The 12,972-nt window shown below is 38.5% G+C and overlaps 1 protein-coding gene across 1 annotated transcript in view; it reads left to right on the plus strand.

Annotated features, from left to right (window-relative positions):
* pdzph1 (PDZ and pleckstrin homology domains 1) overlaps positions 1-12,972 on the plus strand; it is a 32,389-nt gene that overhangs the window by 12,968 nt on the left and 6,449 nt on the right. The window contains exons 5-7 of the mRNA XM_044332700.1: positions 645-806; positions 947-1,048; positions 9,808-9,918. Of these exons, the coding sequence (XP_044188635.1) occupies positions 645-806; positions 947-1,048; positions 9,808-9,918 (375 nt within the window). The remainder of the gene's footprint in view (positions 1-644; positions 807-946; positions 1,049-9,807; positions 9,919-12,972) is intronic.

Raw genomic sequence — 12,972 nt, forward strand, 5'->3', positions numbered from 1 at the left:
AGGCCTAAACATATGCAGTGATTGAATAAACAAGATGAAGTAGGAGGTTGGAGGAGAGAGGAGTGGCTGGACCAAAGTGAAAGGCATGAATGCCTGGCTCAGTATTATCATTGAACAAAAGTAAACTTCCAATAAATCAACTGAAAGGGAAGACTTTAATACATAGAAGCAGATGTAAATGACAATGCTGCTTAAGGTAAGTGCAGCAGGTACATAAAAGAAAAAAAGTATGAAAATAGGACCCTTTGCATGTCTTCCTTTTTGCTTCTAATGTCTCACTGTTAGCAGTCACTCTTGTTAGCACTCATTCTGTCCTATTTGTTATTAAGGAAGGCCAGTCGTCCTTAATTTTATTAGCTCCATACCAATGCTCTTATTTGCCCATGTGGAAGATTGGATACAGAGGATTCATATTTTGAAATGTCATTTAACGTATGCATAGGTGTTGCCAGGATCAACCAGACTAAAAACAGTGGTTGACAGTCAAAATCTGCACTCCAGTGACAACTGGGCAACTGTTGCTGTGAAATCCTGTACTCTTAGCAACTCAACAATTGATCAGAACAATTGTGTGTCATTATGTATCTTATATGTACTGAACTCTATCATGTATTGGTTTGTAATAGACCTGTATTTTTTTCCAGTATCGGAGGATACTCACTCTGTAGATATGACAATTCGAGACAATGAAGACAGGGGCTTTTATACAGAGACTTTCCACTCTGCAGCATGGATTTACCAAGGAGATGATGGGGACTCAGGGGCCATTCCTCCCAGCCTCATCACTAGAACTCGTACTATCTCAAGTAAGTCAGAGATTTTGTGATTTTGCAAGATGTACTTTCTTATGGTCACATCTTGTAAACACCATGCAATATTGTACACCAAAATAGTCAAATACATACATATCTTCCTACACTAAATTAAACTTTCTCCTTCTTTTCAGTTCGTGAGAGGACTGTCAAGATCAGCAAAGGAACAGGAGAGTATCCTTGGGGCTTTCGAATACAGTTTTCTAAACCAATTGTCGTTACAGAGGTTGACACAAGTAAGTGAATTCCTAACTTTCAGTGCTGACTCATCTTGGTGTTGTAGTCTCTGAACTGAGAGGTTTAGTTTTTCTGACTTGTTGGCATTCAGGTATTCACACAATTAAAAACAGTAGCTAATCTGGATTTGAAACTATGGCAATATACTGTTGTTAAAAATGTTAGTCCTCTGCAAAGTGATATTAGTCATGTTTTGTCAAGCCTGGAAACTCCATTTTATAGGTCATCTCCATTGCTCTCATTTTATCGCATTGCTAGCAACTGTCATCTAACGGCTTGATCCCACCAGGCGCATGTGCGCCACGTTCCAGCTCCGACGTGACCGCTGGAGCTGATTGCAGCCACTCTAGTCAATGCTTGTGATCCCACCGGGCACGTTTCAGAAGTGTCCCAGAGACGGCTCTCCGCTTCGCTGCATTAAAGATATGTGCCCCGTCTATTTTTGAAGCTGCGTCAAGCTGCACAGGGCAGTTGGACCTCAGCAGGAAGTCATACAGAAACAGAATTGAGCATCAATTTTCAAAATAAAACACCCCGCGCAGACCTGATCATATATCAACAATAACTATGTACACAACTCAACCATAGTAGAAGCACACAAATCAAGGAAAATGACCAAATTAACGAAAGCTGAGCAAGTTAACAAAATCAGGCAGTTTAGTTGCCCTGCTACTGCAGTAATTATGGTAGCCTAAAGGCGCTTTATCAGCTTTGACTGGGCTGCTGTAATTACTGTAGTAGGAGTGCAACTGAATTTAAAAGGTGGATGGCTTCACCGCAGTCAAGCTGCTTAGCTTTTGAAAAGCTTCCGGGGGGATAGGATGTCGTGCAAAGGCCGGAGCTAAACGCGTCGGAGCCGGAACGCAGCTCACACGCACTCAGTGGGATCCGAGCATAAGGCAGCAAATGTAGCAATACAATAATTATAACTTCAATAAATTAGCTTCACTGTTTATTACTCCACTGGAAATACAGTGGTGGACATGTGTAAATGTCAAACAAAAAGCTATCTATGAAATGAAATCTGGGTACCAATTATGGATGCTAGTGTAATGTAATCACCTGTGGGCAAGATACGGAAAAGTAAAGACCTTTAAATTGTCATTCTATTCATGTTTAAACCACTTATGCTGTTCAGTGTCACAAATGGCTGTCGCAGCATGCAGTGCGGGGGTAAGAATACACCTTAATTAAACTGACGGGTTCTCACCATGCCCAGAGTAATAAGCATTAACTAACAGTTAATCAACAGTTAACTAATGTGTTTAGTTGTCATTTACTAATGGTGTTCGTTGTAGTGGAGAATTGCTTGATCCCTCAATAAACACACAAGAGAGAATTGTCAGGTTTTGAATAATAGTTCTGGGGGAGCAGAGTCAGTCCCCTCCTGTCCACAGACAGGCAGGTGCAATTCCTGAATGTGGTTATTCTTTTAATCAAAGTATTTACAGTTTCATAATTTTGTATTTTTGAAAGTAGCTTTAGTGTTCTGAAAGTGAAACAAGCAGAATGGTACTAAACATGATAGTGTTATCAAGGATGATGGAATTATGTTTGTGGTACATTTCTTGGCTTAAAGGCAGTGGAATAAAAGTCTAACTAAAGTAGATAACACATATTGTGATATACAGACACATACTAACATACAGTATTAATTGTTCTTAGACAAAATCTAAAACTACATTTTTAAGTCCATGGGTTTTACAGTCCTCTGTCCTCCTTGATCTGACTGCAAATGGCAGGGATCCATGTCATTTGAGAGTATGTGTATGTTTGTGTGTGTGTGTGTGTGTGTGTGTGTGTGTGTGTGTGTGTGTGTGTGTGTGTGTGTTTGTGTGTGTTCTGCTAAATGTCTGTGAGTGTCTACATGTCACTGGAGCATGACATATTGTGCAGCATGTCTTGTGCCTTATGCTGGTTTGCCCAGTGATCAGTTCTTAGGTTGGTTATTCAAGTCCTGAAAGTCAAAATCCGCAGTGGGATTAAAGTTGGTGCCAGCTTGTCTCTGTGTGTGACTGGCTCTTAGAGGTGAGTGATGATAATCAATGGTGGGGGTCATTTATCCAAATGGTACTATCAGTTCACGCTGGGGTGTGAATTGATCTTCCCATCTTGCTGGCTCTTGTAGCTTGATGGATCAAAGGTGGTTTGGGTCAGTAGTCTGGTTTGGTGACCATGCAGGAGATGGGGGTCCCTTATCTGATCCTTTCTGTTTGCATGAGGTTGTTTAGATGGTCAGGTCACCACAAGGACTGGCTTCATGTTCAACCCAATCGCCAGAAGAAAAAGTTGGCATTGAATGTTTCTTCAAACCACAGAAACGTTGAATATATAAGTTCAACACGTGAAATACGTATCATATCAATATTTCTACAAACGTAGCATATTAACATTTCTACCCGTTGAATAATGAGGTTCTATGGTGTGACAACGCTGTGGTTAATGTCTGGATAGGTTTAGGCACAAAGGCCACTTGGTTAGGGTTAGGGAAAGATCATGGTTTGGGTTAAAATAAAAATAAAAAACAAAATAAAAACGGCCAATGTCTCTCTAAAAACAGTCGGTTTTCTTACCAGAAAAACAGCTGCACATGTCCTGACGTCTCGCTTTTGTCGGTTGAAACGGGAAGCGGACATTGGTTTCGAGGTGGTCTTGAACCGTACCTTCTGTTGACTTCCAACTTGCTGCCAAGAAACTTACTAAGCATCCACCTGCCCCTCCTCCTCATAAGAGGAAAGATCAGCTTATATAGATCGCATGTGAACTACGTCACTTTAGAAATGTTGAGATGATACGTTTTGTATCAATAAATCATTTATCATTCTTCTGATGTTTAATAATGATGACTGACAATGTCATCATCATGTCAATCAGTCGTTTCAAATATCCACAGCAGCCATGCGTAATGATCAGCTGTTGGAGAGCCTGTGCGTAATTCTCACTGAGGTCTGATGAGCGGAACGGACACAACTGTTGACGTACAAACGGTTTAAAGACCTTTACATCCATTTTTGGCTCACTGTGACAGCAAATGAGGCTCGTGCATGTGATTCCACAGTGTGTGACATTAAAAAAACAGAATCAGGTGTATCTGCGTCTTTCTAAGTCTGGCAGATAATAATGTATGTGCATATTTCTGTCACATAATGCCACGTTGTTAAGTGAATTAAAAGTTAATATATACGTTTTCATGAACACACTTATGTTTATCCGACAGAGATCATAAATACAGAGTGTAACAAAACACCATACAGCTGATGCTGCTGTGCCACACGTCATATTTGATTTGACAACGCCGCTAGCTTCGCAGTGCCCGCTGCATCCATGGAGTTATTATAGAAAGTAAAAGCCAATAAATAACGCCTCCATGGCTGCATCCCATGGTTTGCAGCCATGGAGGTGCAAACCATGGGATAATGGTGTCCCACTGTCCCGGCTTCATGTTCTCCACGTTTGCTCTGCAATGATGTGACATTCACGGACAAATTATTCGAAAAAATCTTTTGGGTGAATGGAATGTACTGAATCATTTGCGGAAAGAGATTTATTACTCAAAACATTTTACTCCATAGTAAATGCCTTGCACAATAAACATTAAAAGGATATTTCTTTGCCATTGATATTTGATGCCATTTGTTTCACTTGTTTCTATGACTACGTTTACAACAACAAAAGCACGGCGGGTAATGAACAACCCGATAGTAGTCGCCTTTTTGAAATGTTGATATGATACGTTTTGTTGAAATGTTAATATGCTACGTATTTCACGTGTTGAAACGTAGATACTCAACGTTTCTGTGGTTTGCAGAAACGTAAACTGCCAACGTTTCATTCTGGTGACCAGGCTGTCATGTTCCAGCAAAGAGTTTTCCAGGGTCATCAAAAAACCAATCTGCATGTACAGAATAAGTCAGATATATCACCATAAAGTCTACTTTCAAATGAGATTTCATCCACTTCCAAACTCAGTTTCACAACTCTTTTGTTTAGGGATGCAGGATAATTCAACTCATTGGAGTTTCCAGAGTAAGAAAAAAAACACAATCCAATTCCCTTGGCTACGGTGAACAGATGTCCCAGTTTCAAGGTGGGTGTCCCGAGTCCCAACAACTATCTGTAAAACACGATAATTTCCTGGTTTTCAACATTCACCACCAAATTGTCCGGGTTTTCGCCGCAATTAAAATAATAATTATAATATTATACTTGTGTTCAGCACTTACATAGGTGTTTATCATGTTCTTTCCCACTCATTATTACCTAACTCAATATAAAAGCATCATGCGTCTGAATTCAACACTGATTTGTCTATGTGTCTCAATCAATCAATGTGTCTAAGAAGAAAGACTGCAAAGCGTAAAGTAGCCTTTGAGGTAACTTTCTTTAAAGGGTCTTTCTCAGTTTTTCTTATTATCAAGGTGCAATTGTGATTTAATGTTTTGATGTTTAAATCTTTGTAAACTTGGAACCAGCTCATGGCATAGCATTGTGAAGAGGAAAGTTAAAGTTGTTTTTATGTTATAGCCTATAAAGATAGGCCACAAAGAGATCTGTACCTTGTTTTGTTTTTAAAAAAAAAAAAAAGAATCTGGCAGAGAATGTGTCACAGTCGGCCATTTAGCTGGCTGCCTGCACTTGTGCACAGTGACACATACCTTGGTGGATTTTGGGAGACAAAACATAATTTTTTTGAAGAAGATTGTAGGGAGAAAGTTTGAGTTTACGGAGCACATTCTGAGAGGGTCCAGTGGGAGGCTGATGACAAGGGTTTTGTAAGGGATTATTTAAGGGAAGGAGAGGGAAGACAACACATACTGTGGCTTGATGACATAAAGAGATGGAGCAGAGAAAGAAGATATGAACAACTCAAGAGAAAGGCATGAAAGCCAACCTTTGGATTGGAGGTTGCACAAATAATTGATTGATTTATCATATGAGCAATGCCTCGTTTTACTGATACCAGATGAAGTTAATTTTTGTTGGATTACTATAAAATTATAAGACAAATCCCTAGACAATAGGGTTGTGAAATTGAGTTTTGAGGAAGTAGATGAGATCTCATTTGAAAGTAGACTGTATAATGATTTATCTAATGTATTCTATACTGTACATGCAGAATGATTTTTTGATGACCCTAAATTTGTAGCTTGGAATTAACTCTTTGCTGGATCATTGTGGCAAGCCCGTCCCAGTGGTGAAACATTCTGAAAGAATACTGGAAGCCATGTGGCCAGGTGATTCAAATCCAATTCTAAAAGACACAAAAATGACAACAGATTTTCAGAAAATTGCCAGATAAGGGATGATCATTACCCACCAATTTATCCTACCTGGATAGTAGGGGTGTGCCTGAATACAAATATGTTATTTGTCAAAGCACATATAGTGGGGGTTTTTACAAATATTTATGTCATACAAATATTTTTAAAATTATTTGTTTTCGGGAAGAAAAAATAAAAAAACATGTCAAATACAAGCACACAGATCGGTTACATTGCTATCCTCTGCTCCGATGTTACGTCTATCAGCAGGTCTAAACGAGGGGAGTCACATCCACCAGCACCTTTCCTGATTTGGACATCACTCCTGGAGTAGGGGGTGTTCCCCAGAGATAAAGCTAAGCTACTGACACACGCAAAGTGCTCCCAAGGGACTCTCAATAACCTTTTGTTCCCCTTCTCCTTTCCACAAAGTTAGGTAAAATAGGCAATAAATGAAAAATGCAAATCAATAATCGCCTTTGAAGTCCTTCCCTACAAGTTATGAGACCTGGTGTGGAGACCTCCTTTGTAAGGTAGTTTATTCATGAACTCTTATTGTAACATTTAAATTTTCTAAAATTAAAAGTGTGATAAAAACAAAAACAAAAATAGGATTTTTAAGCCTCTTTCCACCTTTATTCGAATACAAATAACAAATATAAATATGCTGCCGCAACAAATATAGATACAACCACAAAATACATCCCTACTGGATAGAGAGACATTTAAGGGGAAAAAAAGAGAGACACTAAGGACATTTTATTTTCATTTCATTTTATTTTTGGTTACAAGAGCTCTTTTTATTGTGGGTTTTTTTTCAACTTTTGTAAACTGTAAGAGAAATGTTGAATGAAGCATAATAAACCTGACAACTGTTAACCACTTGATCTTTTCATATTTACTCCTCAGAGCCCAGGTAGCATCATAACCTAAGTTGAATGCAAGTGCTACAGTAGAGAGTTGTCTCTTTGAACCCAGTGGCCATTAAATGTATAATAGTTATATATTTACATGGTAACAACAATTTAAGCTTTGTGTTGGTACATATTGTTACGTTGTATAATCACGTTTATTATTTAATCCTTACATGACAAACACACTTTTTTTAGTACATAATAGTATGTATTAGTTAGTAACACTATGGTACATAGAACAGGTCTGTCTATTCCATGGGAAAGGAAACCATCCATTATGTGGTTCCAAAGCTGTGATACAGACTTCATAATACCATGGGATTAAACATTGCTTTCTTTTACTATACAGTTTCAGTTTACTGAAACTTACAGTACTTTACAGTACTCTGTAAATTGCAATCTCTTACTTAGTAATGTCAAACATAGTGCAGTTCCCATTCAAAATGTGCCTGTTTGGAACAGGCAAATTTCTCAATACCTAGAGAGAACAGTGCCTGTGCCCTAAAGCCTCTCATGCAGACTAGCGGTAGATTCTACAATTTACCAATACTAACCTCACAGGCAGGCTGTCGGTATACACTACAATTTACCAATGCTCCCTAAATGCCTAGCATGCAGACTATCGGGAGACTACAATTTCGAGCTGAGCTGAAGTTGATTGGATGAATTGCAGTGCCTGTTCAAAATGTGCTTGAGACATCCTGCACTATGTCTTGAACATTTATTCTGAACGGAAATAGTGGAGCTCTGAACTTTTTCAATTCATTCTCTATGGTAGTTCTTGTCACTATGGATGTAATCCCCCCTCTGACCACAATGTGGGTTGCAACAGCAAAGTGATGCTGTCCACATTTCCTCTCATTGATCCACAGGCAGAAGAAAAAGCAGAGACAATGTTGTCAATTAGGTATTTTTATGTATTTCTCGAGAACTGCTCATCCAAACAACTTCACACTTGACACTGCACTTTCTTGGGCCCTGAGCAGTACACCTGCCAAGTGTGAAGTGTGAAGAGATACGCAAAAGACACACATACATACAGACAGACAGGTTAATTCCTCTTGGAGGCTCTTCAATTTTAGTTGAAAATTTAGTTTTCAAAATAACTTGCAAGCAGCATGCCTGTAAGAAAAAATGTTTTTGTCAATTTTTTTGCATAGAACAGTGAATTACTTAAATCACTTTTTTGTTATTCCTTTCAAAGAATGCCAAAATTGTTAATTTTTCTAAATAAAATAATTGCATTCTCTTTTAACATGAAACATCTTTTTAAATTTGGAATGATTCATGTTGATAACAGATGGTTGTCATGATGAATTGATTTCCAGTGTAAATGTTTAACTAATGTTTAATAGCTGTGCTTGTTTCAAATTTACAAGGGCCACAAAGAACATTTATACATGGTTAATTCAGTACTTATGCATTTATGAAGTGTTACTTAAGAGACACACAGTTTCAACTTTACAGTAAGGGTCACAAAGAGTATTTATACATGGTTAATTATGGTTAAGTAATGCTTATTCAGCATTCTTATGCATTTATGAAGTGTTACTTAAGGAATACACGTTTTCATCTTAACAGTAAGGGACACAAAGAACATTCATTAATGGACAATTATATAATTATATAAATAATTAAGTAATGCTTATACAGTAAAACATGCACAATAATTAGGCTATAGTTAGTCTATAAGTTAAGAAACGTTTACATGAAGATAAAGGAACAAGGAAGGGACCTCTACTTGAAGACCATATAGTGTGTCCACTGATCTCAACCTTAACAAAAAATAAGTCATAAGTTGAGGGATGGACAAGTAAGTGGACAATCACCACCCTTAAATAAACACTCATAAGAATAAACAGTTTTCTCTTAATGAAATGGTTTAGCTGTGAACTTCATGACATACATGTTAATTAACATCTTTCTCAATCATTTACTAGTATTAATTAATACCTTAATGTAAACATGTAAACCCTTAATACATGTTAACAGGACACATTTGTTAACAGCTACTTAATGCTTATTATTGTATTAATTAACTGTCAGTTAATGCTTATTACTGCATTAACTAATCTTTATAAACAATTAATTAATACACTATTAGTAAATAATTACTAGACAAATTAGTTAACTTAATTAACTATTAGTTAATGATTATTACTGCATTAACTAACGTTAATTAATGTATCCTTTTTATAAAGTGTTACTGAATTAATTCTCTGGTCACTCTCTGGTCCACTGCAAGCCAAGCCACACACATTATGGCCTGCCAGCCACCCCAAGCCTACCAACTATGCATCTGCTCTGACTTGCAAGACTTGTGCAATGGTCACTTGTCTCTGTATCCACAAGTTAGGTTTTGGGGGGTCTGCAAAGCCCGGAAGCCATGGTAGATCCTTTCCGAAGCCTTCCTACACTGTTGCCATCACCCTTCCCCATCATTACTGTCTGCCAGTCACTGCTTGTTCTTATTCAATGAGCAATTTATTCCCATCTCAGCTGATGATGGTCATTGTTTGTGAACGGTGGCTTATATAAATATATGTGCTCTGTAAGCTAAATTTTCTATTTCTGTGGTTTCAGATGGGGCAGCTGAGGAAGCTGGGTTGATGGTAGGAGACTATGTCCTGGCTGTCAATGGAACTGATGTCACCAGCATCCCTCATTCTGAGGCTGCTGATTTGGCTAGGCAAGGTATGCTGTTTTCAGACCTGTTAATGCATGATTATAGGGGCACTTGCACATTTGTAGCCTTGATACACAAAGTAATTTTATGTAGAGTAAATGCATGTTTCAGCTAGCCAATGTTTCAGCATGCTGAGACTATCAGAATGCTTGGTCAGGTTTAGGAGGATTAGAAACACATAACAGTGATTTGAGGCAAAATATTAACAATATGACAATATGATCATGTCTTGAATGAACTGAGTTTTTTTTTCCAATTTTGCCAAATTAGAACATTGAGGGCCAGATGTACTAAGAAAATGCACGCTGTGGTTTTCACTCAGTTTGCAGTCACAATACGAGAGAGATCCAATTTACTACGGCTGTTGCTCATTCAGTCAATCAGGGAATGGACAGCCCACTAATCGCAATTAGCACATGAGGCAGCCATAACAATGCACAGCTTAGGGGTATAACCTAAGCATCAACCAATACAGAGAGAAAAAGAAAGTGTAAACTCACTGACACTGAAATAGACATGTTGATCAACCAGCTAATGGCATACAAACATACTCTCCAGGGACACAAATCCATTTCAAATGAAAAAAATAAAACCTGTGCCACAACTGCCAATACAATATGTGCGGTGGCAGTCACAAAACAAACTCCTGGCCAGGTCAAAATGAAGTGCTGACAGCAGTGGAGCAAGTTGTCCAGCAAACCTTAATATGAGAGCAGGTGGAAGGCGTGGAGGGGATCAGCATGACTGGCAAGTCCATACAATCCCAAAGTAATAAGACTATGTCATTAAAACTATGGGTGAACATCTCCATTTTGCAGGAGTAACACACTGCATATGTATATTTTTTGCATTCAATTATTTTTGTGTTTTTGAGAGTCTATTGAAACTGCACAAATGTAATAAATAACTTTTGTGATCATATAAAAAAATCACTGTGCTCATCAAAGAATTTATCTACACATACAAACTGCTGCTAGGGTCTATCCTATCTAGTGTTTCAAAACAACACTTGTTGTCTGGCATATCTGTTGCCGATAATACCGTAGATGCTGCTGAAGATGAAGCTGTCATGAACTGACCCAGGGTACTTTGCCAGAACGTTAGTGATCCTCTATTTTGCATCACATATTACTTTGACATTCATTGAATATATGTGCCCTATGTTTCTGTAGATGTGTTTATGGAGGGCAGGGGGTATGAGTATACCACTCATGTGTTATGTCAAAAAAAAAATCCTGTGTGCGCTGGATATCTTCTTTGATTGTGGGGAACCTGATGTATGCACTAGTACGCTGTAGGAGCGCATCCAGTACCACTGGAAACGCATGTCTAAATGTAGATCGAGATATGCAGTTGCAGATTAAAATAATCCAGTGGCCAAGTCGCCAAAAGCTTAAATGGGAGGTTCCAGCTCGTTGTTCACTTCATCTAGGACTGTGATTGTTCCGTGACTGGTCTATCTATATCTTGTAACAATTTCTTGTTTAGGCAGTTAAAATAATGTAATCTGGGTTATAAAGATCCTTTCATTGCACCATTGAGGCCTGTGCCTATGTCTGTGTCTAGCTGTAATTACTGCTGCCATTGGCTAGGGAAGTCATCCCTACAAAAACACAATTTTTATAGGCCACTGCAAATTAACGCCTACTTGTCGGAAGTAGAGAATTCTCCCCACAAAACTGGGAATTGCAAATTGTGTGGCCTTAAATCCAACGGAATTCATAATCAAACTCTGTTGACGTGTGATGGAAAACTGCCATTCCATGATCAAACGAATATGCCAGTGAGAGTGCAGAGATAGCATTATGCCAATAAGAGACAGTTCCTAGGGAGTTAGCAAGAAGGCTAATCTGTGATATAGCAATTTGGTTTTCTGTGTGAAATGATTAAAGGCTGCCAGGTTCATTTTTAGTGTGAGAAAAAGGTGGAAGATGCTGAGGCAGTAATTTTTAAGATAAGTCACACTTGTATTATCACCAAAGTGTCAAGGCCACTTATGAACTCAGAAATAATGCCCAGTCAGTTGAATATAATTAAAAATGAGGTGGAGACTAAAAACTAAGCTCCACAATAGGAGAGGTTATGAAAAGTATATAATATGAGGTTTTATGATTTTGCATCAGGTTTTTCTTTGTCCTGGGATAAAGGCCTTGGTTTGCTCTGTATTTCTTTATGCACAGTAAACTTATTCACATTGAAGTCTACCAGCCTCCAGTGTATTTTTGAGTCTCTCTCTTTCTTATAAATTTTTGAGTTTTGTGTTGAGTCATGAGTAATCTGAAGATTTATTGGCCCATTTGAAGATTTTGAAGACTGCGCGGGGACTTTCCGTGATGCACTGAGCTCTTCTCTCCTCCTCTCCATCTGTATGATTTCATGTCCTATTAAAGCATGTTACTAACTTGGCGTCCTTCCTGTAGTTTTGTCCTTTCTCATCTCGCTATGGATCCAGGGTTGTAGATCGCCTGCTGCCCCTGTGGTCCTGTTGATGCCCACTGCTACTACTATTATTATTAGTCATATTATTATTATTATTGTTGTTGCTGTGCATCTCTGTGTCTCTCTTGCTCTCTCTCTCTCTCTCCCTCTCCCCCTCCCTTTTTCTCTTTTAAACCAACCGGTCAAGGCAGATGGTTGCGCCCCTTTTGTTCAAGGTTTCTTCTCGCTAAAGAGGAGTTTTTCCTTGCAGCTATTGCCTTGCTCATGGGGGAATGTTGGGTCCCTGTAAATTGAAGAGTACGCAATAGACCTGCTCTATATAAACAGTGCCCTGAGATAAATTCGGTTGTGATTTTGGGCTATATAAATAAAATTGACTTGACTTGACTTGATGCCTCCTAATATTTGTGTGGTCCTCCCCTAAATGCATATGCAATGAGGAGAGAGGTGCACCTTGCAGATAGTCACACTCATGACTTGCAGACTAGGACTCTAGACTGCTGCATCAGCTTGGTAAATATGGCTCATGTGTTTAGGGTAGAATGCGTCTGTTCCTTAGTACATCTGACCCTGAATGTTTATGTATAGAATCAAAATACTTGATGTGAATTTTTATTAAAATA

This window comes from Thunnus albacares, chromosome 18 (assembly GCF_914725855.1).
Source record: "Thunnus albacares chromosome 18, fThuAlb1.1, whole genome shotgun sequence".
Lineage (NCBI taxonomy): Eukaryota > Metazoa > Chordata > Actinopteri > Scombriformes > Scombridae > Thunnus > Thunnus albacares.